The sequence below is a fragment of the Trachypithecus francoisi genome, unplaced genomic scaffold, assembly GCF_009764315.1.
Source record: "Trachypithecus francoisi isolate TF-2019V2 unplaced genomic scaffold, Tfra_2.0 Lachesis_group20, whole genome shotgun sequence".
NCBI lineage: Eukaryota > Metazoa > Chordata > Mammalia > Primates > Cercopithecidae > Trachypithecus > Trachypithecus francoisi.
Genome location: NW_022681466.1, coordinates 16512820 through 16536247, shown reverse-complemented (window position 1 = coordinate 16536247; position 23428 = coordinate 16512820). Strand labels below are relative to the sequence as shown.

The 23428-nt window shown below is 51.3% G+C and overlaps 1 protein-coding gene across 4 annotated transcripts in view; it reads right to left on the bottom strand.

Annotated features, from left to right (window-relative positions):
• Window positions 1-22773, bottom strand: part of MPP3 (membrane palmitoylated protein 3) — a 33659-nt gene extending 10886 nt beyond the window's left edge. For 2 of the 4 annotated variants that reach the window (XR_004430542.1, XM_033182832.1), the window contains exons 1-16: window positions 21327-21441; window positions 21021-21139; window positions 20706-20783; window positions 19479-19559; window positions 19103-19240; window positions 17212-17293; window positions 15167-15252; window positions 13349-13423; window positions 10238-10434; window positions 7397-7461; window positions 6015-6035; window positions 5379-5420; window positions 3533-3697; window positions 3347-3427; window positions 494-587; window positions 185-293 (exon numbers count right to left, since the gene is read on the bottom strand). Coding sequence is in view for 3 of the 4 variants with exons in the window: in XM_033182832.1 (XP_033038723.1) it covers window positions 185-293; window positions 494-587; window positions 3347-3427; window positions 3533-3697; window positions 5379-5420; window positions 6015-6035; window positions 7397-7461; window positions 10238-10434; window positions 13349-13423; window positions 15167-15252; window positions 17212-17293; window positions 19103-19240; window positions 19479-19559; window positions 20706-20783; window positions 21021-21139; window positions 21327-21426 (1533 nt within the window). In the remaining variant the exon portion in view is untranslated. Of the gene's footprint in view, window positions 1-184; window positions 294-493; window positions 588-3346; window positions 3428-3532; window positions 3698-5378; window positions 5421-6014; window positions 6036-7396; window positions 7462-10237; window positions 10435-13348; window positions 13424-15166; window positions 15253-17211; window positions 17294-19102; window positions 19241-19478; window positions 19560-20694; window positions 20784-21020; window positions 21140-21326; window positions 21442-22193; window positions 22253-22534 lie in introns of those variants that run through there. The other 2 variants (XM_033182833.1, XM_033182834.1) reach the window with 2 other exon arrangements.
• Window positions 22774-23428: the final 655 nt, after the last annotated feature.

Genomic DNA, 23428 nt, shown 5'->3' with positions numbered 1-23428 from the left:
TAGAAGGGCATGTTTTGGGGTACAAGGCTTTCATTTGATTCTCAAAGGAAGACCCAAAGAAACTGAACAGTTAGTGTTCCAGACTAAAAATTCCTTAGGCTGAGGTTAAGTGTTGTATAAAACGTACAATCCCCTAGTTATAAATTCCATTAACCAGAAATGGCCAGCAGGCCCAGGAACTCACTTCTGGCTCCACATCCACCAAACAAACTTTGTTTTTGGCCATAACAGCCTGAATGGCCTCCAGGCTGGTTCCATAGAAATTTTCCTTATATTCACCATGTTCCAGGAACCTAAAACACCACCAAAGGGGAAAAGACCTTTAGTTCCTCAGCTTTCCTAAATTAGCAAAGGAAAGGGGACCTCCCAACATGACTTCTCTCCCGCTTCCCCCATCCTTTCTGGGAGCCCTCCCGGGAGCTCCAGTGGAATACAGGCAGATACAAAAATACGCAGCTGCCTAGAAGGCCAACTGGCCCATCAAGCAACGTACTTGTTGTGATGTAAGTCGGCCTCAAATGCTTGCTTAGACACAAAGTGATATTCCACTCCTTCCTTCTCATGGCTCTTTCGGGGCCTGGTGGTATCTTTTAAAGAAAGAAGGAAAGCTGGGCAAAGAGATATCACAGCACGCGGGGACAGCAGCAGGCTTAGGCACTCATTTGGGAGTTGGCTGCTGCTGTGTCTAAACCAAGCACTTCTACCTCATCGTATGTCCCTGTATCAGGCACTGTGCCTTTCCAGGCAGGTGTATCACTGATTCACACAACAACTCTTCGATGCAGCTGAGAAAACTGAGGCACAGAAAGGCTCGGCACTGTGCACAGTGACACACAACCAGTAAAGAGCACAGCCAGAATCGGTCTCTCTGCCAAATGCCCAGCTTATACCCTTAACCACTCTGCTAACTGACTCCCTGATGCTCTGGCTTTTTTTTTTTTTTTTTTTTGAGACAGAGTTTTGCTCGTTCCCCAGGCTGCAGCGCAATGGTGTGATTTCGGCTTACCACAATCTCTGCCACCCCGATTCAAGCGATTCTCCTGCCTCAGCCTCCCGAGTAGCTGGGATTACAGGCATGCACCACCACGCCCGGCTACTTTTGTATTTTTAGTAGAGACGGGGTTTCTCCACGTTGGTCAGGCTGGTCTCGAACTCCCAACCTCAGGTGATCCACCCGCCTCGGCCTCCCAAAGTGCTGGGATTATAGGCATAAGCCACTGTGCCCAGCAGATGCTGTGGCTTTTGAAGAATCACTTAAGAGACCCCTAGGTCCTAACTTTTAATTCTTCAATGCTTTTTCTTTTTTGAGAACAAAGGAGCCACATATACACTTGACCCTGATGTATGCTTTTAATTCTTTAGTCAATTAGTTCTCATCTCCAGAAAAAGGAGACAGGAAGACAGATCGTCCCTATATGGATTGGATGTGTTTCAGCAAGGCTGGCTCTCAAACAAAAATGTTAAAACACATGGTGTTTTCTCATTGATTTCCATAACAGAATTGGGATGCACACTTCTGAGGAAAATCAGGTCTTCCACATAACAAGGGCACACACAAAGCCACACACGCGGCATTTCCCAAAAGATAAAATGGGATCTTGGGGCGCTGTGTCTTCTGGCCCATAGGAACCATCCAGGGGATGCCCTGTTTTCTATCTGTGGCATCTTAGTCCAACCTCCGGCAGAGCTGCTAGGGTCACTTTTCCAACCACATCATCCCCCTGCTTAAAAACTTTTATTTATCTATGCATTACATTCTAAACACCCTAGCTGAATATATGAGACCTGCATGATCTGCCCAACCTCTCAGCTCCATTTTCCAGCACATCATCCACACTAATCTCCCTAGTCCCTAACACTGCTCTGTCCCTTCACACATGTTGTTTACTCAGTACGGAAAACTATTCCTTTCTCTTCTGCCTGGAAAACTCCTATTTACACTTCAAAACCCAGCATAAAAGTCACTGCCTCTGGGAAGGCTTCCTTGACTCCCCCAGTTTCTAAAACCAAGGAGGAAAGTCTCCTATCTGTGGAGTGCCTAGAAGCAGGTGGGCCTGACCATCCAGGTACCTCTTCCCCAGAGGATGGATCCAGAGGGTTCGGAACAATCAGTGTGTTAGCAACCCCTGCATGTCCTGTTTCGCTCCCCCTGAAACTTGGAAGGCTGTGGCTCCCTGAAGCCCTCCAGGTTCATCACAGGTGTCCTGCCAGAATGGCCTCCCCAGTGCCACCACCTCCCCCACATCCCTGCCACTTCAAATTGGGCTCTGGAAGACAGCTCTGACAACCCACAGACTAGGTGCTGGGCCCAGGGAGAGCAGTGTGATCAAAGTAAGGCTTCGTGGCTGCTCTGCCCCAGAACACTCTGAGGAAGCCCCATTACCACGGCCACAGCACCCCTCTCAGTAGCCACCAGGCATTCACATTGCATCCCTCTGAGGCCAGGGGGACTGAGAGTGAGTCCCAGAAAGGAAAGAGGCAGCCAAGGGCACGAAGTGGCAGGCAGCAGGTGAGAGGCCATTGTGCACCCTCATTAAGAACATGACTGGGGCAGGCTGCCTGGGTTTGAATCTTGGCTCCACCATTTACCAACTGTGTGACATTGGACAAGTTAGTTAATCTCTGTGACCCTCACTGTCTTCCTCTGCCATACAAGACGATAACAATCTCTCTTCTCAGGGGTACTGGGAGGGCTGACCCAGGGGACTGCACATAAAATCTCTTGGCATATTACCTGGCACCTTCATTCTCCTCCTCCTCATCCTCCTTATCACATTCAGAACCAGGATCCTCTGCCCACTGGAGCTTGACATCCCAGAGTGCCCCTAGCAGCAGCAAGCCCCAGGAATTGGCAGGGGAGGCATCACCCAGGAATGTACCCAGCCACCCTGACAAACTGGAATCTGGCTATGAGAGAGTGCCAAGAAATACCACTCACAGGGTTCTGTGGCTTCTCTGACCTGCCCTCTCATCCAAGCAGAGGGCAGGGGCCATCGGAGTCAAAATTCACCGTGATGAGGAGGAATGCCCCCTACTGTGGGGGCCCCTTGGTGTCAGGTTGAGGCTGCCACTTTGCCTACAATGTGCTCTGGACTCACCTCCCACCCCAGGCAGGAACCAAGCAAGTGGTCCTCCAGCTTCTGCCTCAGAGGGTCTCAGAGGACCACTGAGAGTGGATTTCTTCCCATCATGCCTTTGTCCCATAATTTGCCAATAGCAGGCAGTACCTGGTGATCCTTTAAACCCAAAGTAAGGATTTGGATGAATCTGGGAAGTTAAGTCCCCATGAAATACTTGTGCGTGTGCGTGTGCAGGCAAACACACACCCCCACATGGGCCCTCTTACGTGGAACAGCGACACCAAAGTGCTGTGGGTTCTCGGCCACCACCTTTTGCTTCAGCTCGTGCAGTCGGGCTCCCAGAGACCCTGGGAGACAAGAGGAAGGCTGACCAGGGTCCCTGGTGAGCTCCCTCCCCACCTGCTCCAGGGAGGAAACCAGATCACTTCCTGGAAACACAGGATGGCACCTACCGATCAGAACCACCAGGCGGGGCCGCTCTCCGGGCTGGTGTTGGTACCTGGCCACCTCCTCATAAGTCAGCAGCTCTGGAGACTCAGCTCCGGAGGACATCTTCCCTTCCTGGGAGCCACCCAGTCTCTCCCTACAGCCCAGCCGGAAACTCCTCCGCAGACCAGCTTGGAAGGAGGGGCAGAGGGACACTATGGCATTTGTCTCAGGATCTCCCAGAAGAGACTTTTTCCACCTGGCCAGACCTGGAGATGGGACTGAGTCCCACTGACTTCTCCCAACCTCCTCCTGCTACTGGAAGAGGTTGTTCGGGAAACACAATGGTAAGATGAAAGGGTGACCCCTGCATTCATAAACTAGGGCTCAAGATCACTGTTTTACTTGGCACGTGACTGACCTTGGACAAGTCCCTTCATCTCTCTGAGCCTCAATTTCCTTATCTGTGAAATTAGGATATGAATCTACAAATACCATGTGTGGTCCTAGATCAGATCCTGGACCAAGGGAAAATGCCATAAAGGACATGATGGGGACAACTGATAACATTTAAATAACAGCATATAATAGATTTGGATGCATTTTAAATTCTCAAAATTTGATCACTGCCCTGAGGAAGTCCTTGGCCTTGGGAAATACATGCTGAGAGATTTAGCGGGAAAGGGACATGATGTCTACAACTAAGTCTCATATGACTCAGGAAAAAAAATGCAGAGATGTGGGAAAGGAAATTGAGCAAACATGGCAAAGGAGCAACAACTGGTGAATCTGGCTGTGGAGTATATGGGAGTTCTTTATATAATTCTTACACCTTTTCAGTAAGTTTGAAATTACTTCAAAATAAAAGCTAAGGGGCTGCGTGCAGTGGCTCATGCCTGTATCCCAGCACTTTGGGAGGCCGAGGCAGGCCTGGGATCACTTGATCCCAGGAGTTCACAACCAGCTGGGCAACATGGTGAAACCCTGTCTCTACAAAAAATACAAAAATTAGCCAGGTGTAGTGGCATGCACCTGTAGTCCCAGCTACTAGGGAGGCTGAGATGGAAGGATCGCTTGAGCCTGGGAGGCTAAGATGGAAGGATCGCTTGAGCCTGGGAGGCTGAGGCTGTAGTGATTTGTGATCACACCACTGCACTCCAGTGTGGGTAACAAAGCAAGACCATTTCTCAAAAAATAATTTTAAAAAAAAGTTCAAAAACTTTTTGGAAAGGAGGATTGCTTGAAGCTAGGAGCTTGAAACCAGCTTGGGTAACATAGCGAGACCCCACCTCTACAAAAAAAAATTTTTTTAATCAGCTGGGCATGGTGTCAGATGCCTGCAGGCCCAGCTACTCAGGAGGCTGAGGTGGGAGGATTGTTTGAGTCTAGGATGTTGAGGCTGCTGCAAGCTGCAATGTCACTACTGTACTCCAGCATGAGTGACAGAGCAAGGCCCTGTCTCTAAAAAATAACCAAAAAACAAAACAAAATTTTTGCCTATCTCTAAGACCTCTGAAAAAACTGACGAAAGTAAAAGAAGTGAAAAGGGGCTCTGGAGAGCCATCAACACCCCTCACTGTGTGGTGGTGGTGTTAACACTGAATAAACTCCAACTGTGATGATGGTGATAATAGAACTGGTATTAATGTAGGGGTGTGTGCCCCATGGCTGGGTTAAAACCTGGGTGGGGACTCAATGCCTGGGCAGGCTCAGCTCCCGCTCAGGCTGAGAGAACTGAGGAGAGACGGGGGTCCCACAGGCTCTGCTGCTCCAGGACTCCTGGGGCTCACATCACCCTGCTTTGACCTCTCCCTGCCTCTGCAGCCTGGGGTGGGGCAGGTTGTGCATGTGGGTGTCAGGGGAGCTACTTACCCACATAGTGCCCTTTGAGGTAGCCCTCACAGTCACAGGTCTCTGGGAAGCAAAAGAGGGAAGGAAGCCAGTGAGTCCCGCCAGACACATCTGGCCCGGGGACCCAGCCCCTGGATGGCCGGGCAGGAAGAGCCCCCTGGGATGGTGTCTCATGGGGAGCTCAGGGGAAATCCCATGTCCTGGATACCCCCAGAAAGCAAAGTCTTCTGTTTTGCTCAGTTTTCCATGCTTAGGCCCCTAACAGCCTTTCCAGGCCCTAAGGGGGATTCTAGGCCAGCAGGCCTCCCCAGTCCCTGAGTGTGAGCAGTGTGAATAAGGAGGGATTCACTCCCGCCTGCCCTGCCCTCCCACCCCTTGTCTCCTACCCAGCCCCATCACAGCACAGCTGAGTCCTGGAAAGGCTGGGCCCCGCATGTCAGGAGGGCAGGGAGGGGCCCCAAGGCCTTGAACCCTGTCCCCACCAACTCTGCCTGCCTCAAGAAACAGCCCAGTCTGGCTGGCAGAGCAGGAAGAGGTGTGCAGACAGCGGGAGGGACAGAGCTGCCCACATGGGGAAAGAACGTGAGTCCCTCAGGCCCCAAACGTTCCATGGAAAAGGGGCCGCGCCTGTGGACAGCGGACAGATACTGGGCCTACCTTTGTCACAAGGCTGATCATCTGCAGTTTGCACAAAAGACAGATGGAACAGCGTTAGTGGAGGGAAGCGGGGACCCTGCGGCTGAGGGCAGCCACGGCCCGGGTGCCTGAGGAGCCCGCCATCTGGCCTCTCTCCCTTTCCTCCAGTGAACCTGTGATCTGAGCTGTGGTACATTATTAAACCCCAAGACCTGCTCTAATTAGTCTTCTTGTGTGTGTCTCATTAGCAGCCCAGAGAAAGCCAGCTCGTCAGTGGCGCAGCAGCCTCAAAGCCACTGCACTCAGTGGCCCTTCTAACCTGACAGCAAGTCTGGAAAAGTGGCCGTTGTCAGGGCCCCAGGGAGCAGCTTACTCTAGGATCCTGCAGTGAGAATAGGACCCACTCTCTCTTTTCTGGGGCTGGAGTCTGGCCCTGGAAAATGCAGATGCCTGAGGGTGGAGCAGGGTGGAGCAGAGCTGCAGGCCATCTGTGTTCTGGTCACCTGGCACCTGCTCAGGCCACTCATTCGGTTACAAGTCTGCCCTCTAGTACCGGAGAGATCATGCCCTGGAAAAGCTTCCTTGCTACATGGGGTCCTACCCTGGGGCTCTGATCACAGGCCTTCAGAAAATGTGACCCCACCTCTGCTCACTTAACCTTGTGACCCTACATATTCCCAGCTTAGAAAAAATACCTGACTCTACTGACTTCATAGCGTTCCAAGAAGTAGGTTGACGTGTTTTCTAAAGTGTAAAGGGCTACACGGTGTAGAGTTGCCAGATAAAGTGCAGGACACCCACTTAAACTTGAATTTCAAATAAACAACAAGTAACTTCTCAGTGTAAGTATGTCCCAAATATTGCACAGGACATACTTATACTATAATAAAAACTAAATAAAAACATACTTATGCTATAAACCAATCTGTCATCTATCTGAAATTCAAGCTTCAACTGGGCATCATTTATTTGTATTTGCCCAGTCTGGCAGTCGGCAGCCCTACCAGAGGCATCGGGTCACACACGGCCTTCTCCATTCCCTTCCAACGCCACTGCTTCTTCCATTTTCAGGGTCAGAGAGCCCTTGGGAATCTAACGAAAGCTGTAGATCCTCACACGCACATGCATACGCGCGTGAACACACACACACACGTCTGCACATCCTTTTGGGAAAGTTGTTAACATATCCCCCAGCATCATCTATGGATTCCAAATATACAAGCTCCTCTCCAGGGACTCCAGCCACCTGCTACTTCCCACCTCCTCCTTCCTCTGGAGTCCATGAGCTCAGACAAGACCCCTGATGCCCCCTCCACCCCACTGCCTGCTTCTTCCCAGCCTGAATCCTCCCTCATCCTAACCCCGGGCCCTCCCCGGAGTGCCATCTCTGACAATCTACTCACAGGGCGGCTTCTTGAGGCTCTGGGGACTCGGCAGGGTGCCCGCGGCTCTCCGGTAGCTTAGTCGTCTGCAGGGGCACAAGGGGATGGGCGGGCCCGTGAGCTGGGCCAGAGAATCATTTGAAAGGAACTTTCTGGAAAACTTGGGAAACCAAGGCCTGGATCCCACAGGTGGGCACACACTGGACACTCTGAGGGCCTCCTGCTTCGCACTAAGTTCCAACAAAGGGAACACTTTCACAGGGCTCACTGGTTCGCCAGGAGGAAGAAACTGAGTCTCTAAGTCCAGAAATAGCTCATCCAGCTCAAGATGGCCACACAGGGATCCAGCCCAGCATACGATCCTCAGCTGGTCATTACTCTCCTATGGCCCATTTCCAAGGAGAGGCGGCCCCTTCTCTACTCTCCAGCCTCCCCATCTCTGAGGGAGCTGGGAAACAGCAGAATGACTCCCAGGAGAGGCCGAGGACAGAAGTGACTCTAATTTAACACTCTCCCCTCAGTGGAAGGCTCAGCCCGGGCAGACTGTCCAGTGTGGCTGTCAGTGGAGAGGTGAGGCTCTCAGAGGTGTCTAGATTTGCACATTGAAATGCAGCCGAAGGGTTGGGTGTGGCGGCTCACATCTGTAATCCCAGCACTTTGGGAGGCCGAGGTGGCAGGATCACTTGAGGTCAGGAGTTCAAGACCAGCCTGGCCAACATGGTGAAAAAATACAAAAAGTAGCTGGGCATAATGGTGCACGTCTGTAATCCCAGCTCCTCGGGAGGCTGAGGCAGGAGAATCACTTGAACCTGGGAGGTGGAGTTTGCAGTGACCTGAGATCACACCACTGCACTCCAGTCGAGGCGACAGAGTGAAACTATGTCTCAAAAAAAAAAAAAAATGCAGCTGAAGGGCCCTCCCCACATTCTCTGGTAAGATGTTGCCAAGACCTGTGAACCCTAAAATGGAGATGGGTCTGGGGTTCCCGAGGGGACAGAGCTTCGTTCTCAGACTTCGGCACCTCAGAATCAGCTGGAACATTTGTTAGAATGTGGAGTTTCTGGGTGGGACCCATGGATTTGCATTTCTAACAAACTCCCAGGTGATGCTGAAGGCCCTGGCCAGGGGGCCACACCTTGAGGGCCACTGAAATGGGTGAACCCTGAGGTTCTGTCCTTACCACAGTCCACACACCAAAAGATGTGAGGGCTACAACCCACAGAGGAAGTCACAACTGCCACCCTCTGACCCAAGACTGAACTTCTTGGAAGTCTAAAGAAATAATTTGAAATATGAGGAACAGTCTATGTGCAAGGTAAGTATACTGAAGCCTTTTAACAGTGAAGAATTGGGAACAACCTAATAAAAGTGCAGCCATAGGAAAGCAGTGAAATCACTTAGCTAGTTCCTCCGAGAAGCCTTCCCTGCATTCCTGGATGAGGACGCAGTCTCCTAATATGAACTCACAGAGCACCACGTCCTCCTCCCTTGCACCCATTACATTTATATAAACTGTTTGTTTGAAGAGTGTCTGACTTTTCCACTGAACTATAAGCTCCTCCAGGGCAGAAACCCCAGGTTCACAGCAGCCTGCAAGATGCTCAGCACAAGGCCAGCTCAATTCATCCTAAGTACCTGCCGCCTAGGAATGAATGGCACAGTTTCTGATGAGTTAGTATATAGCCACTAAAATCACACCACAAAAACGATGCTATAATATGGAAAATACTCATGCCAAAAATGTTAAAAAGGAAAAAAAAAAAGGCAAGACCCCAAATTCTGTATGCAACACTCACATAAAAAGCACAGTAAGGAAATAAACTGCTGTTAAGACAGGGGTGAGGCATGGGGAATTTTCTTTCATAGTCCTCCTCTTCTGTATTTTTTTTTTTTTTTTTTGAGTCAGGGTCTCACCCTGTTACTCAGGCTGGAGTGCAGTGGTGTGGTAACAGCTCACTGCAGCCTTGACCTTCTTGGGCTCAAGTGATCCTCCTACCCCAGCCTCCCAAGGAGCTGGGACTACAGGTGTGTGCCACCATGCCCAGTTAAGTTTTTATTTTTTGTAGAGATAAGGTCTTACCATGTTGCCTAGGCTGGTCTCGAACTGCTGGGCCCAAGGGAACCTTCTGCCTCGGCTTCCCAAAGTGCTGAGATTACAGTTGTGAGCCACCACCATGCCCAGCCTCTCTTCTGTATTTTTATATTTTGTTTTTCAGCATTCTCTAAGCATGCATTATAAAATATACATTCACTTAGGCTGGGCCCAGTGGTTCATGCCTGTAATTCCAGCACTTTGGCAGGTTAAGGAAGGTGGATCACTTGAGGCCAGGAGTTTGAGACCAGCCTGGCCAACATGGCGAAACCCTGTCTCTATTAAAAATACAAAATTAGCCAGGCATGGTGGAGCACGCCTGTAATCTCAGCTACTCAGGAGACTGAGGCAGGAGAATCGCTTGAACCCGGCAGGTGGAGGTTGCAGTGAGCTAAGATTCACCACTGCACTCCAGCCTGAGTGACAGAGTGAGACTCTGTCTCAAAAAAAAAAAATGTGTGTGTGTGTATATCTATATAGATATATATATACACACACAAATATATATATTTGTATATATACATGTATTTTGTGTGTGTATATATATATATATACATACACACACACACAATAGATTCCTTTAAATCTCAAATAGCCATCACCACTAGTTATGGGAAAAGACCAAACACAAGTGCAGCTGGTACTTACCTTGGGGAAACAACGCTCAGCAGGCCCCTCTGGCTGTGAGGACACAGAGACTTGGGGGCCTGTCATGTACCTGCACCTCTGCCACTCTGGAACCAGCCCTTCACAACACACCCCAGACCCACCTCTCCTGGAACCGCTTGGAGGGGATGAGGCCGGCTCGAAGGTTGGTGTCCCCGACTCGCTTGGCCTGCCACCACGTGGGGTCGTCCTGGCTCACCACTTCCAGGACCTGCCTGCGCTGGAAGGGCAGGCCCGCCTCCTGACAAGGGATGGCCCGGTCCTCGCGAGGGTTGTAGTGGAAGAGGGCGCGCATGAACACCTGCACAAGGAGGGCTCTGGTGAGGCGGCCCTTCCCCACGTGAGCACAGACAGGTCATTGCCACATCAAAGGCCACATGACAACGACCACCCACACTTAGGAAGGCCAAGCGGCCTTTCGAATAGAAAGCTACTTGGAAACACTGCACATACATTCTTAACTGTTCTTCAACCATTTGGGATACTATAGTCAGGAATTCCATCAAGAATCAGAAAATTAATAGGCCCCATGACTGAATATCTCTTTCTCACCTAAATATTTCCTTATTTACTTGACCAGCTGTCCTCATAACAGCCTCTTAGCATACACACAGCAACAACTAATCCTGGGAACAAAAAGTAAAGGCAAGCACAATTTCTAACTCAAGTGTTATTTTTGACACACCAACTGAGCTGACGGAAGGCAGCAGCCATCTGTTATAGAAGTAATCTAGATGTTTGGGTAAGAACACAAATATCAACAAAACTACTGTTACTGACTCCTCACCATCACTTTTCAGTGGGTAATTGACACCCACACCTCTTACAGCTCAATCCTGCCTCATCGGCCATAGACTCGGCCAAGCCCCAATTCCCCCCTCTACTCTAGAGTCACCCTCTCTGGGGAAGATGGTGTGAGTACACAGCATTTTTCACACTTCCTTGTTCTCTTCTATAATTTGGTGGCATGCGTTAATTTTATTTATATTTTCAGACCATTAGAGCCCAATCACTTCAGTGGCAAACAGAAAAAAAAAAAAAAAGCAATCAGGGGTCTTCCTCAGATACAAACTGTATTCCTTTATATGTCAACCAGAAAAGATTCCATTGGACAACAGTAAGAACTTTCTGGCATACGTTGTGGGGACAGATACCCTTAACCAGCCACAGATGTTACCAGGGTCCTAAGCACTCAGAAGAGTGTAATCTTAAGTGGCCAGCCCAAATCAAGCATCTGGATCAAGAAGAAATACTCAAGAAGGATGGGCTGGGGGACAGGCTACTCATTTTGTCCTTTAGGAAAACCAAATTCTCTTCCTCAAAGAGGGTTCCTCAAGTCAGAACCCTCAAAGTTGCATATGGGGACCACATTCGCTTGCCCTAAAAAGAATCACTTTCCATCAGGTAACAGGAAATATTATGCCCTGGGATTTAACCAAAGAGCACAAATAAGAAACAGCTATCTAAAGATTATTTCTTCACTTGCTGCAAAAAACTGTCATTGAAGACACAGTCCATTACAAATCCACATTCTTCGAAGTATCGACTGACATACCCTCTGTGCCAGATGCTGTAACGTCTCTTCTTTCATGCATTAAGTACGGACAGGCAGGTATGGGAATCAATCTTGAAAAACTGGCATGCTTCCTTCCATTCTCTGCTCAACAGTATGTAATTCATTACGCTATCCTTTTTGCCTTGGCTGCCAGGAAACTCAGATCCAAATGTACCGTGAAATCAAAGTGATGCCCTCCTATCTCATCAACCACCATCTCACAGTTCAGGTCTTAATAACGTCTCACCTGGGCTTTTACAAGAGCCTTCTACCAGGCCTCCCTGCCTCCAACCTCTACCTCTACCCACTCCATCCTCTCCCCTTGGCTGCCTCAGGGAGCTTTCTAAAACACAAATATAACTGTACCACTCCCATCCTTAAAAAACACACACACACACACCGAAAAAAAAAACCACCTTTAAGAGCTTATTAGAACCTATGGGACTATCTCTTGGGCTGTGGGATGCCTTCCCATATGCCCCAGGGCTGGACCACTCAGTGCAGCCTGGGCTGACTTCCAGCTGCCAGCACCTGCATCTCTTTGCCTAAGGACTTACTTTCTCTGGCCACTGGAGCCTGCTCTTCTCTAATCCAGCAGGCAGAAGTTGCTAGGAATTAATCCCCCAGGTGCAGCCTGGCAGGAGTTGGTGTATAGATCGCCCAGCTCCCAGGGTCCCTGGGTGGGATGATAGAGGCATGTGTGCCACAGGGGAGGAAGTAGTTCCCCAAGTTCCCAGCAGGACTAAGCTCCAGCTGCCCATAGTGGTAACCTGCTTGATAACACACCCTTAGTCAGATCAGCTGTCTTCCCTTTCCCAGTCCTGTACTGGTGTTTCCTGGGGCCACTTCCCAAATAAACCATTTGCATTAAAATCCTTGTCTCAGGGGCAGCTTCTAAGAGGCCCCAAACTAAGCAAGGATTATGCCAAAACCCTTAACAAGGCATTGAGGCCATTCAGAACATAAGCTTAACCCACCTCCCCAGCAAAACTCACCACCATCCTCCCTGCAAAGCCCCACCACATTGCCCTTAACGTGCTCCTTTCCAGAATGCCAGGGAGCCTCTGTATGGGCAGACCCCACCAAGGTCCTACTCTTCTTTACCTTCTTCAGGCCTCAGTTCCAACACCCCCACTCTGACACCCTCAAAGGTGACTGTAACTCTTTGTACAGAATCTTGACAAAGCACTTATTACATAGCAAGGAAAGATTTGATGCCCTTTTGCACCAGGAACCCTTGAAGCTACCAAGAGTCCCTGTCTCCAGCATCTGGCAGAGTGCCTGGCACAGAGGAGGTGACCAAATAAGGCAGGCTCAGCAACCATTAAACAAATGGCAGTTACTTAATTGGTTCAGAATTCAGCACACTTGGTACCTTCTCCTCCTCTTCATGGCCCTGAGTTTCTATTTCAATTAAAATAACCTCGTCTTTTATTATTAGTAAGCCACGTCAAATCCCGTTTAGAAAGAGGCAGGGTACAAACAAATGAATCACTTTGTGACGGAATTAAAGTCCTTCAATGGGCACAGATTACTAGGACCAGATATATGATCTGTTCCCGAATGACTGTTTCAAGAGGCTGGACTGGATCCAGCCCCCAGCCAGCGAGCTGCATCTCTCAAGCTGAGAGAGGGCACCGCGAGGCCCATCTCCCCATACCTTGCTCTCCTTTAAGCGATCTTCCTCCTGGGTGGCTGGGATGATTTTTAGGGTGATGGATCCCTGGGACTGGGCCTGAAACGAGAGAGAACAGAAGCTTCTCGCCTACCAGGTCTAACCCTCCAAGAGCTCAACTCCTACTTCTCAGGCCTAAAAACTGATGTTCAGAAAGTCAGACTTGCAGCCTCCCAAGGCCCACCCTTCTAGGATGGTGCCCTGGTTGAATGAACTAAAGCAAAACTCAGTAACCAAGTAACTGTACCTTTTTGTATTTTTTTGTATTTTTATTATTTTAAAGCCAGTTCAAATTTAGCAGTGGAGGGTTGGTAACTGTATTTTCAAAAGACAAAGAGACGGAAGACTTTCCATGAGAACCCAAGGACTACGTGTTGAATTCCAATCCTCCATCCCTGCTGACCGCTAGGGCCCCAGAGGGCTCCCTTCCTTGCTTTCCTCTTGGGTCATTTGAACAACCCATTTCAGCTTCCTTTGCCTCTTTCCTGACTGATTTGGGGCTGGCCTCTGATTAATACTTCCCTCTTTGCTTCCATCTCCCCAATCTCAGGTCATGCCCAGCTTTCCAGGAGCTCCCTTCACCCTCATCTACAGAGACCCTGCAGCCCAATGCCAGGGGCCCAACAAGGAAGAATGCTGTCAGACCAGGACAGCAGGGCCCCCAACAGACCACCTCCTGGCCTCTCCACTACCCAGACAGCCCACACCCTTGCTCTGGAGCACAAGGAAGTTGGCACCCAAAGCCACAAAAAAGCAAGCTTGGGCAAAAGGACCGAAGGGCCTGCCTGCAATCTGCATCCTCTACAGAGGGGGCTTTATTTTGTTGGGTTTTTGTTTTGTTTTGTTTTTTGAGATAGTTTTGCTCTCATTGCCCAGACTGGAGTGCCTGCAACCTCCGCCTCCCAGGTTCAAGCAATTCTCCTGCCTCAGCCTCCCAAGCACCTGGGATTACAAGGGCCCACAACCATGCCCAGCTAATTTTTTGTATTTTTAGTAGAGACGGGGCTTCACCTTGTTGCCCAGGCTGGTCTCGAACTCCTGACCTCAGGTGATCCACCTGCCTCAGCCTCCCAAAGTGCTGGGATTACAGGCGTGAACACTGGGCCCAGCCCAGAGAGGGCTTTAAACAGTGGGCCTCCTCTCTTCCTATCTTATCCTGTTTCTGCCCCCAAAACTATCAGAAGTTAGCAAAGAGTATCAGGTTGGGGGAGGAATTCTGAGGATAAAGGGGACCAAGCTATGATTGGGGCTTTTCACAATTTCAGTTTTGACTTCAACTCCCCAGAATGGACCATGGAGGTTTTCAGCCAAGCATTGAATACCTTGAAATCCCCTTACACTTCTGAAGGGCTTTACCCTTTTCCAGATGTTGGCATCCCAATGATAACCACACATTGGTTGAGAAAGAATCCCTATCCCAACGTTAAAGGAAAGGAAATGGAAACTCAGATGATCTGATGGCTTGTCCAAGGTTGCATAGCTGGAAGGAGGCAGAGCCAGGATTCATACCCAGGACCCAGGACCCAGGACCCAGGAGGGACCTTGTGAAAGGGAGCCAGGGGAAGGAAGGAAGGCTGTGCTGAGAAGAGGGTCTAAGAGAGGCAGATGGAAGGGAAGTTCCCCTCCTCCTGCCGCCACCCCATACCCCAAGCACACCGTGAGGGGCACACCATAAGGCCACTTTGCCTGCCACCTCCTCAGGATAACAGCAAGGCTAAGCCAGAATCTGCCTTGGCTCCGGAAAGCGCCCCGCTCTGGGTGTCTGAAGACCCAGCACATCCCTAGCAGGCATGTAGCACGGACCAGAATCTGGCTGATCTCGTCGGGCCGCTTGTGCAGGACTGCGATCCCGTTCACTTCTCGGAGCTCGTCTCCAACGTGGACCAGGCCTAGGAGACACAGGGACTGACCATCAGCACAGGAGGAGAGCCTGAGCACCAATCACTCAGAGCTCCAAGCACCACAGGGGCCTGCCTGAGGAGCCCACTGCAGGGCCAACTAGAGGTTTAAAGTTGATGGGTGGGACTCGGGCAAACTAAGCCCCTGAGTGCTGGGCACCTCACTCGGCACGGAGGGCTCAAATTACCCAGTAAAATCTCCATTTTACAAGTTGGCACCTGAGACCCAGGAAGATTAAGCAGCTTGCATAAGGCCACATTGCTAAGAAATAACGAAGCCAGCATTCAAACAGTTATTCTGATGTAGAAAGCCTGTGTTCTTTTTGCTATAACCTCTGCTTCTTTAGAATTATCATTAACTCTTCACCTTCCTAGGTTTACAGATATACTCCTACAATGGCGTTCTTAAGTCTTAACAAGGAAAGACAAAAGCACCAGTGAAGACATCATTAAGACTGTAAACACAATATGAGCCTCTGCCTGAATGACAAATGTCTCGGCATATTAGGGCCCTATTTGCTACTCAAAGTGGACACTGGCCTGGCTGCATCAGCATCACCTGGAGGCAGGTTAAAAGTGCAGAATCTTCAGCCTAGCTCAGACCTGCTGAATCAGTCTGCATTTTAACAAGATGCTCAGGGAATTCGTGCACTTGTTAATGTTTGCAAAGTGCTGGTCTAGGATTCTCTGCAACGGTGACCCCCCAGACTTTGGGGGTAACATCCCCCTATATCAGGAGGTTTGTCTCCCAGCTTAGTAGCTCTTCCACACACCAGTGATTCTCAACCGTTCTACCCAAATGAATCTGGGGCACAAACACTCTCTTTGTAATAGCGGCTTGACAAGACCTGGGGTGGTGGGGAAGGGTGTCATCCCTGTCCCACAGTTAGTAATCCCCTAAGCCCATGCTATATTCTTAACTGTCACAGTCCTTGGACTAAACCAACGCATGAGCTTTTTCTCAATCACCCCAAAGTACTCCATGACTATATTATATATATATATATACACACGTATATAAAAAAAATATATAAAATATATACATATAAATGTATATATAATTTTTTCTTTTTTTTTTTTAGAGACAGTCTCACTGCGTCACCCACGCTAGAGTGCAGTGGTGTAATCACAGCCCACTGCAACCTGAAACTCCTGGGCTCAATCTTCCCACCTGGGCCTCCCAAACAGCTAGGACTATAGGTGTGGGCCACCACACATGGCCTATATTTTCTTTTTCTCTTTTTTTTTGAGACGGAGTTTTGCTCTTGTTGCCCAGGCTGGAGTGCAATGGTGTGATCTCGGCTCACCACAACTTCCACCTCCCAGGTTCAAGTGATTCTCCTGCCTCAGCCTTCCCAAGTAGCTGTGATTACAGGCACGCGCCACCAATCCTGGCTAATTTTGTATTTTTAGTAGAGACGGGGGTTTCTCCATGTGGGTCAGGCTGGTCTCGAACTCCCGACTTCAGGTGATCTGCCTACCTTGGCCTCCCAAAATGCTGGGATTATAGGTGTGAGCCACAGCACCCGGTTTTTTTGTTTGTTTGTTTTGAGACAGAGTCTCACTCTGTTGCCCAGGCTGGAGTGCAGTGGCATGATCTTGGCTCACTGCAACCTCCACCTCCCAGGTTTGTGTGTTTAGTAGAGATGGGGTTTCGCCATGTTGGCTAGGCTGGTCTCCAACTCCTGACCTCAAGTGATCCGCCCACCTTAGCCTCCTAAAGTGCTGGGATTACAGGTGTAAGCCACCACGCCCAGATGGCCTATATTTTCTATTAAAATTTCTACTGACTTGGGAAGGAGATGAGAATTCCAGCCACAACCCCAGAAAGCAAAGCACATCCCAAACAGGTGGTCTGATAGGAGAGAAGGGGACCTATGAGCAAAGGTGGAGGGCTCTGGAACAATGGCCATGATCGGGGGTGGGCCAGCTTTGCACGCCGCCACTCACCGCTCCTGTCTGCTGCGCCTCCTCGCATGATCCTGGCCACCACAACAGCCCCTGAGTGCTCGTCCCGCCGGATGGTGGCACCCTGAACCCGAGACAGAAGAGACAGGTTCGTTAAGCAGCAGCTCCAAATCTCAGACCCCTACTCTCTGGACCCAACACAGCCTCCCCAGTCCCTCCCTCTGACAGTCCTGAGGGCAGATCAGTGGGGACCTTCTCAATGCTGAAGACAAAACAAAACCAACATCCCCCATTAGTACAGCCCCGCACTTTTCAGTTTACAAGGCACAATAACACTGCAACATTTTAGATGAGGGTCTGGGGCTTAGAGAAGTTAAATATCCTCAAGGTCACCCAGCTGGTAAAGGGGAAAGCTTTTTGCGATGCCAAATCCAGTACGTTCTTCATCACATCTCTGTCATATCACAGTTCCTACCACTTGTAAAGACATTTAATAATGAGGATGATACGTGCCAGCTAATTCTCACCCTGCCTCTACCCAATCACAGGGTTACCAGGCCTTCTGCTGCTGCTGAGGGAAACCAATTATGCACCCCAGCCAGAGCTTCGGGACCAGGACTTGGCCCATGAAGCACAGCAGAGATGACACTTAGGATGAGAAAGGCACTAACGAGCCCTCGATTTCCTGCACCACAGAGGCTGGACTGCAGCAGGATAGCAGAAAGCTTAAGAGCTAAGCTCTAGGGCTGGAGAGCCCTGGGTGTGAACACAGTTCTGCCATTTACAAAAAGCATGTGGCCTTAGCAAGGAAATCTCTTATCCTCTTCAAGCCCGTTTCCTGTGAGATGTGGGATAGCATTTAACTCAGTGTTGTTGTTGCAAGGATTCCACGCAAGGCACTTAGTACACAGTAAGCACTCAACATATGTTAACCACTTATTAGTGGCTGTAACTGCAAACACATTTGCACACTTATTGTTAACATCATCTGTGCCATCTATTTGAAGTACATAAAATAATTATTGCTAGAAAGAGAGGCCATCAACTAAGAACCCCAGGACTTCTAGCCCCCCGAGACCTGAGAACTTTACAGCATCGCTATCCATCATTTATTCGGCTCTGAACTGCCAGCACCCAATACAGAGCCTGGATAGGAGGGCTCACAATGTGTTTGCTAAATCAATGGATGGCTGCTCCATTTTACAGGTGAGGAAACAGAGGGAGAGGAGAGATCCTCATCTGCTTGCAGAAGAGGCTCATCCGAGGTCATCTGGGGAAAGCTGGAAATAGAGAACGCCAGCTGTAGGATCTTCTGGAGCCAATCTCAATTCTCTGGGCTTCCACCACTTCTGTGCATCTCATAAACAACACTGTCCCTTTGCTCAGTAAATCAATGCTGAACCAGGACCAAAGTGATAGCAATCTGTCTACTGGGGAGAGGAATGCCCCGTGCTTCCTCAATATTCAGAGCAGGCATTGTCACACGTTTTCTGTAAGAGGCCACACGTAAATATTTGAGGCCAGCTACACAGTCTCTGTCACAATGACTCAACTCTGCCATCGCACTATAAAGGCAGTCACAGCCTATCTGTAAGTGAATGGGCCTGGTTGTGCTCCAAAAAAGCTTTATTTTAAAAAATAGCTGTGGGCTGGGTCTGGCCCTTGGGCTATAGTTTGTCCATTTCTGGCTTAAAGGATGATCAGGGTCACCCTATACAATTGTGCAGGTTATTTACTGCACAAAGGGGGTTGGCCACAGTTGGCCAACTCTGCGTGCCCTGCACACAGAGGCGCCACAGGGACGAGCAGCAACCCCGGCAAAGCTGCTGTCACTCACTCTGAAGACTTTGGGGAGGGTCTTGTCCCAGTGTTCTGGGTGGGGGTGAGAGGCAGGGGAAGAGTGGGTGAGAGAGAAGCAGGCAGCAGCACCTACCAAGGGTTCCTTGTTCTTCACCAAGCGGACAATCTTCACAGATTCCTCATCAAAATCCTCATCGATATTGTCAGGCAGAGGCGGGAGAACGGGGTCAAAATTCTTCTGGGCAACCGTGTCATGTACCATGAGCACAGCCTGCCGGGGAAGCAAGAGAAAAGGAGGGCTGGCCCGCCGCTCACAGGGTCAGCAGGCCGTGGCTGGGTGGTGGTCTGGAGCGTTGCAGATGCCAAGCCAGAGAGACAACTGCCCAGACACTAGTGCTGAGGATCGCTCCCTCAGAAGTCTCCACTCCTCAGCCTCACGAGGAGAGCTCCCTCCACCTCCATCCCAGGAGACACAGAGGCATGGGTGGGCAGGGGCTCTGCACGACTACCCTCAGGTGCGGGGTGGACAGCAGCTGGAGCAGCTCCCTCTCATCACTGTGCACGGAGGCGGCCTGCAACTCCTCCATCACCTGCAGAGAATGAGACAGGTGCCACCGATGGCTAGAGGTGCCCCTGCCCCACATCTGCTGGGTCCTTCCTCTTTGGGCCACAGACCCAAGGGCCCACCCAGCTGCAGCCCCCAGGGGCTGAGGGGCAGACCCTCAAGCACCCCAGGATGATGATCCCGGGAACATCACACCAGGGGTCAGGAGCAGCTCGACGGGGCCATCCTCCAAGGAGCCACCATTTTAAGCCCTATGTGTTTTCTGCTTTATGTGGATCTTCTCGCTGAACCCTGCAACCAACTCGATGCAGAGGGTCTTGTTACTTTGCCATTTTACAGATGAGAATTCTGAGACTCAAAGAGATTAAACATCTTGCCTGAAGTCACAGAGCTCATATACAGCACAGCTAGGATTTGAACCTGGGCTTACCTGGCTCTCAGATGCTATTTTATGAATGAGGAAATGGGAGCTCAGAGAGGTTGAGAGGCCTACTTAACATCACAGAGCCAGTGGGACAGGCAGCGCTGAGTCTGGGAACCCGGCACCTAATGTGCCCCTAATCACATTCCACAGTGGAGAAGGGCCCAGGGCTCTGCACCCACAGGCTGCACTCATCCCTCCCCAGGCCATCTCCTGGGGTTAGGAGAGTTTATTCAGGAGTTGATCTTAGTAATCAACCAGAATGGCTTTTCCCCAACCATGCAACACAGACGACTAGGTCCACAAGAAATTAAGAAGCATTCCTTTAAAAAATGAGAAGCCTGAGCCAGTATGCGGGGACACACTCTAGGTCCCTTGACTTCAGGAAAGCACAGATACAATGTCTAATTGATCTATTCAAATCACCGGTGTTCAGAGCAGTTTGGGAACAGCTCAGCCAATCCAATGCTCTCATTTACAGCAGAGGAAAAAGACTTGCTTAAGAACACACAGATAGTGGGCAGCCCCATGTCAGTGTCTCCCAACCCAGTCCAAGGCTCACCGGTTTCTCCCTGCCTTTCGGGGAACCCAGACAGAGGAAGAGAAAGAGGAGGACAAGGGAAGAAAACACCTCTTCACCTTTGCGCTCCTGATTCCTGGTGTCCCCAGACTAAGCAAACGACGCAAGATGAAGAAATTCTACAGGGTAGGGAGTGGGGCAGACACTCGAAGGAGAAACCTGGGGCTTACGTCCTCAGCGAGGGCCACAGCGCTGTGCAGAACTGGGGTTGGACTTTGCCTTTCATAATAGCGAAGCTTCTCATGAATCTGCAAAGACAGAGTATTTCAGATGCACCCTGGACACCACACATCCCACCCATTGCTGTGGGGACAACTGGGGCAGCAGACTGGGCCACTGATGGGGCACCGTAAGAGAAAGTCCTGTGCAGTGGGCAAGTGAAGGCCTTCCTGGGGCAGGGAGATGACTAGGATGATCTCAGATGGAAACAGACAGCTAGAAAGACCTCTAGACACCCTTCCAGGCAGGATGACGTGGGACTTCACCTTCATTAAGTAACTGAGGCTTTTTTCACTGAAAACATCCCTCAGGAAGCCCATCTCCTCCTTGTGGTTGGAGTCAGGTCTGAGCTGGGAGGTCAGCAGGGCCAGGGTTTCATGCAAACCTGGGGAGAGGTGAGAAAAACAAAGGATAGCAAACGCAGTAGGTGCTCCCTGCCCCCAAGGAGCCCAAGTGGGGCCTCAAACAGCACTTCCGTCCTGCCGTGAGGACATTCTCTCCCCAGGCTCCCACTGCCAGGGCCTGGAGGCTGCCAGGCAGGCTCTTGTCTTCAGTCCGGGGGAGGTACTTACCAGAGTCCTCCGATAGCACTGGCATGCTGGTCTTGTCACGTCCTGACCTCTCCCTGCAGATTCTGGGAGAAGGGGATGGGGGTGGGTATTGAAGCTCCATCAGGCATATTTATTCAACAAACTGACTACACATCTACTGTGTTCTCTGAGACCAAGCTGTGGACAGAGAAGATGGGAACAAATAACTCTGCTCACTTTTTTCAGAGAGGAAGGAAATAAAGCTAAGATGTGCTGAGTGTCCTCAATGTGCCAAGCATTGTGTGGGGTGATTTCTATGATAAATTTTTTGTCTGCACAAAGTCCTGAGAAAAGACTGCGAATGTTCCCATTTTATTGATGAAGAAACAGCGGCGTGGAAGGGTTCAGAAAGTTGTGGGTCAAAATCCACATTCAAGCGGGCTCTTCTTCCAGGCTGGCCTTGGAAGTGCCAAGTGACCCTGCCTGACAGTGTCTGCTGTCCTCCGCAGCGCGCCCCCTCCACTATAACCTTGTAAGAGTCCTGGCTCAAGCCCCCGCTGGGATCCACCTTCCACAACTACCGGGCTGGGTCTACAAGCCCCCTCTCCCCGACCCCCCAAGACCCAACCCAAAGGGAGTCTCCAGACTGGAGTGCAGAGAGGAGGGGGAGAAATGGGAGTCGGGCTTCCACTCTGCGGGGGGGACTCCTATCTCAGTTGGCCCCCCAAGGTGCTCTGCAGCACGTGGACCTCAAAAAGTCCTCCTTAGGAAGAGGAGAAGGAGAGTCATGATTGATTCATTCCGCAAACATGGAGCCAGCCCGCGGCGCCGAGCCCAGGTGCCACTAAGAGGCATAAGAACCGCCCCGGGCCCGCCAGCCTCGGCCCCGCCCCGCCACGCCGGACTCACCCTTGGGCTGCTCCCCGCAGGAGGCTGAGCACCGACTCCCGCTCGCTCTCTGAAGGAACCTGTGGGAAGAACAAGGAGCGCGCTGGGTGCAGAAGCGGCGACCCCAGGGGACCTCGGAGGGCGGTCCCGAAGGACGCGGAGCGGCAGGGAGCTGGGGGCGCGCGGCAGGGCGGGCGCGGGAAGAGGGAGGCGGGGGCCGAGGGGCGGGGCTGAGACCCCCGCGGTGGGCTCGGTGGGCCGCGAGGCTGCTGGGGAGCACGAGAGGAGGGTCTCGGCCCAGTCTCCCGCCCCTCCCGCCGCGGCGCCCAGCTCCCTCGTCCGTTCCCCGCACCGCCTCCTACCTCGTCGCGCCAGGATGTGTGCTCCGCGAACGCGAGTCGCGCGGGTGCCCCGAGCCTGGGCCGCCGCTGGCTCCGCCTTCCTGGGCCCCTCCCTGCGGCTGCCGCGCAGGGCGAGGGTGGCGGAGCCGGAGGAGGCGCGGCGTGGGGAGGAGGCGGGGGAGGAGCGGAGGCCGCCCTCCGCGTCTGGCACCGCCGCCCCCCCGGGCCGGGCTCCGCTAGCCGGCGTCGTAACCCCTCCCGCTCTCCCGCTCCCTGAGCCCCCTGCCTGTGTCCCCCCCCCGCCCTGGCACACAGCCAGCCTTCCCTTCCGGCCGCACAACCCACCCTCCGCGAGTGGAGGGGTGGACACCTGCTCAACAGAGAATTCGATTTTACAAACTATTGAGCGCCCTCCAGATGCCAGGCGCTGTGCCGGGGGCCGGGGCTTCAAAGACGACCAAGGCAGAGATCTGGGTTTGAAGATCTCCCGAGCTGGGGCGGGGGGCCGGTCGGATGCGAGGGCAACTCGCTGTAACAATGCAACGCGCTGGGAAAGATTTATCAGTGCACGCTGCCCTGGGGGCGCGGAGCAGGGGAGGAGAAGTCAGGCTGGAGAGAAGGGAAACTCCATTCTGCCTGGCTGCAGGGGGGTGAGGCTACATAGCAGAGGCGACCAGCATCCAAGGGCTTTACTGGAAAAAGAGCTCTGAAATGGCCATGACGATAACTGCCTTCCATTGTGCTATCTCTACGCCCAGGTACTCCTCAGATCACTTCCTTTCACAGTAGCTCCTGATATCAAGACCATTATTATTTTGGTTCTGCAATTGAGGACACTGAGGTTCCAGGTGGAAGAATGTGTATAGGGGAGAGCATAGGAACTGCTGGGCGACTGAACAGGTGGTTGTGGGTATT